Source organism: Carassius auratus, unplaced genomic scaffold (assembly GCF_003368295.1).
Source record: "Carassius auratus strain Wakin unplaced genomic scaffold, ASM336829v1 scaf_tig00020249, whole genome shotgun sequence".
Classification (NCBI taxonomy): Eukaryota; Metazoa; Chordata; class Actinopteri; order Cypriniformes; family Cyprinidae; genus Carassius; species Carassius auratus.
The window spans coordinates 25,663-28,961 of NW_020525014.1; the positions used below are offsets into that span (position 1 = coordinate 25,663).

Consider the following 3,299-nt stretch of genomic DNA (forward strand, 5'->3'; position numbering starts at 1 on the left):
ATCCAGCAGCAGGTCTTTTGACTGAACACCAAAAATATGTTGAGAAGGCTTTCCAAAGTCACTCCTGGCTTGTCTCTGGATAGGAAACTTTTGTGGTGCTAATGCACTACAGTTATTAGCAGATTTTTTAACTCTGAGACATCCTGGTTCAATGCTGTTGAAGCTTAAGCATTACATTGTTTTGCATTGATCTTGCCATTGTGCTTCAGATGAACCAGTAAACACCAATAACTTTCCAAGATCAAGACTATGTAAGGGAGCATAATAGGGGAAGTCATGGCCTAGTGTTTAGAGATTTTGACTCCTAAACCCAGGGAGTTGGGTTTGAATCTTAGGCCGGCACTACCATGACTTAGGTGCCCTTGAGCAAGGCACCGAATCCCCAAATGCTCCCCAGGCGCTGCAGCATAAGTGGCTGGCCACTGAACCGGGTGTGTTTGCTTTGGATGAAATGCACGAATTCTGAGTATGGGTCACCATACTTGGAAGGTCAAGTCACTTTCACCCCCCACTTAATAGGACCCCTTTATAAGACACTCAAGATGGTAAACTTGACAGTGGTCACAAGCAGTTTGGCTCATATGTGAGTGCCAGCAAAGCCACATAACAGGATTCAAATTGTAGATTTGAGGGAGAAAAAAAAAAAGCACAAGACAAATGCACAACCCATTAAGATCATTTTAATAAAGTCACAGCACTTCCAGTTATTTTTGGCCATGGCCAGATTCCTTAACACTGATGGGCCCAACAGAGGATTTATCCCAACGCAGATCTGAGGAACAAACAAGCAGTTAGAAAGAGCGGTGCATAAAATTCATGTCAACCTAAACTAATCCGACCTTTATGGGGCTGGTCACTTCCTCTTCTGGTACTACACGTGGAGTCACAGCAGCCACACACCTGGTCAGAACCATCTGCAGACACCCAACTGACAAGACACCCTTAAGTTAAAAGAATTTCCTCAGTCACCTGTACACTTTAGGAGGTGGGGGATCATACCCATTAGCAGAGAAGGAACAAGCTTTCTGTTCAGGATTTGGAGTCGTTGTTGCTACGGCCACCTTCACCATGCATGTGATGTAAACCTGCAGAGACCTTCATTTGTAGATCATGATAGCACACCACATAAAGCATTGCACAGGTCACATACCAGTCCACTGTCTGGTTGCTGGAACCTGAAAGCCTCTAGCTGAAGCTGCAACTTGTCACCTTGAGTTCGAGGCATGAAGCGAGATCTGGAGCCTGTGAGCTTGGCATCAACCAGGCACCTGGGAAAGGAACCAAGTTAAACTTCATACACCTAGTGTGGGAGACATGAGGTGCACCACTTACCCATTGTTCTCAATAAAGGAGTATCTGGGGACAGATGTGACATCAGGGACTATTGTAGCCACACAGCGGTCCACAAACACACGGATGGGAACATGGCTGTATGAAAGCACAGATGCTTCAAGATTTATGATGTCACCCAGGAAGTATTGGTTAGAAGGCCTCTCGAATCTCCAGTCATCTACAAAGACAACTTTTAGAACAGGTTCACAAGCACTGGATAGTTACAAGAGCATTTGGTACACCAACCGGTCATGAGCTTGAGTGAGAAGACGAAGACCTCCTCTGCAGCTTCCATAGAGGTATATGGGACCCAACTGGGCACTAAGGAATCGCTGCTCACATTATGCTTCCTGCAAGGGAGTCAAACGATCACCTTACCCTGACTTCAGTACATCAGCAACCTTGAACCCTGACCTCACCTTGAATAGTGACACTCGATTCCAACCACTGCACTAATGCTCCGAACAATAGGAACACCAAGTGAAGCCTCTTGAGGGGTGTGGAGAAGTTTGAAGGTGTAGACAAGCTCATCGTTAGTCACCTGAAGATAGACGAGTCCTGTTGGTCACAAAACACTCCAAGCCACAGAAAGGGAACATTGAAACCTCACCATCACTACACTGCCACATCCATGCAATCCAGATTCAAAGACAAGCACTTGAGCAGAAGGGTCTTCTCCAGTTGCAGTACAGCCTCCCAGTGTAAGAGCAGAGGAGCTCACTAGCTTCCCAATCCCAAAGAAGTCTTTCTTGACTTCCACATATATGGAACCCTCTCTACACTGAGCCGCTACGCTGTTGGGAGGGACAAAGTGACGCGGATCAAAAGGGATGACTGGCTGCTGTGGTTCTTCTGGCAGGCTTGGAAACTGCCATGTCAGTTTTGTCACTGGACCCAGCATCTGTTCTTTTGACTGAACACCAAAAACATCTTGAGAAGGCCTCCTAAAGTCACTCTTGGCTGGTGTTTGGACAGGAAATCTTTGTGGGGCAGATGCAGGTTTACTGGGGCCATGTTTCTTGGGAATTGGAGGGATCCTAGAGTCTGTCTTCTGAACTTTTGCCCTAGGCATAAAGTCACCTGGGGTCCAATCATTTCTCTCGCTGGGACTCCACTGTGCTTCAGAAAATGCCAGCACAAAAATGAACACCATTCCAAATCCAACTTGCCCAAACCCCATTGTTGTTAAGCTTGCAGTTTGATATTGTCTTAGTGCTCCACCATCCAATTTTATACAGCTGAAAATCAGGATGGCTCCACCTCTCTTGTGACAAGCATCATTTTCCTCTATACCAGCTAATTTACTCAATCAATTTGTCACAGGTGAAAACCATTTATTTCTCTTTAATCAAAATAAACTATTCCCCCTTTAAGGACATGTTGTATTAGAAGATATACCAAATGATTGTTTATTTTAAATATAAAAATGACATAAATTCCATGAAACACAACCAACATCTAAGCCGTTTTGTGTCCTCTTTTTATTAATTCAGAAATATGATCACAGACAGAAATGTACACTCGAGTTTTAGGTTTGGCAGATAAAATTCAATTCAATTAAAGTTTATTTGTATACCGCTTTTTACAATATAAATCATTACAAAGCAACTTTACAGAAAATTATGTTTCTACAATATTTAGTAGTAGCTTATAAGTGGTGACTGTCAGTTTGTGCACGTTTAACAGGATTTTTAGAAAAATTAATACAAGACGTAGTCAGACAGACGATGAACATTATTAATTAATAATTATTATATGATGCAGTCACACTTGTAACAATATTTGTTAGGTCTGTTTGTTGATTCAGGGTTAGCACCATCTGAGGTCCTCTGAGGGTCAGCATCATCTCTTCTCAGGTGTTTTGGATCCAGATTGGAGCCTGTGTAAATCCTAGTAACCATGGGATGTAAATCCCGTGGCAAAACATAGAAACAAAATAGAGACATCATTATCATAGCTGCTGATCC

The 3,299-nt window shown here is 43.3% G+C and overlaps 1 protein-coding gene across 1 annotated transcript; it reads right to left on the bottom strand.

The window, feature by feature from the left end:
- Positions 1-665: 665 nt before the first annotated feature.
- LOC113076382 (zona pellucida sperm-binding protein 3-like) lies at positions 666-2,527 on the bottom strand. Its single transcript, XM_026249028.1, has 8 exons — positions 1,943-2,527; positions 1,752-1,873; positions 1,579-1,682; positions 1,333-1,510; positions 1,151-1,268; positions 1,000-1,085; positions 840-928; positions 666-772 (listed from the first exon to the last, which is right to left on the bottom strand). The coding sequence occupies exons 1-8, from the start codon at positions 2,510-2,512 to the stop codon at positions 705-707; spliced, it is 1,335 nt and encodes a 444-aa protein (XP_026104813.1). The 5' UTR covers positions 2,513-2,527; the 3' UTR covers positions 666-704.
- Between the last annotated feature and the right edge of the window lie 772 nt (positions 2,528-3,299).

What these genes read in the sequence shown, in the direction of transcription:
- LOC113076382 (XM_026249028.1), bottom strand. Translation starts at nt 2,512, where the DNA reads ATGGGGTTTGGGCAAGTTGGATTTGGAATGGTGTTCATTTTTGTGCTG. An exon ending in ATCGAGTGTCACTATTCAAG is followed by an intron (nt 1,683 to 1,751) that starts GTGAGGTCAGGG and finishes ACTCCCTTGCAG; the next exon opens with GAAGCATAATGTGAGCAGCG. An exon ending in TGTTCCTTCTCTGCTAATGG is followed by an intron (nt 929 to 999) that starts GTATGATCCCCC and finishes GTGTCTTGTCAG; the next exon opens with TTGGGTGTCTGCAGATGGTT.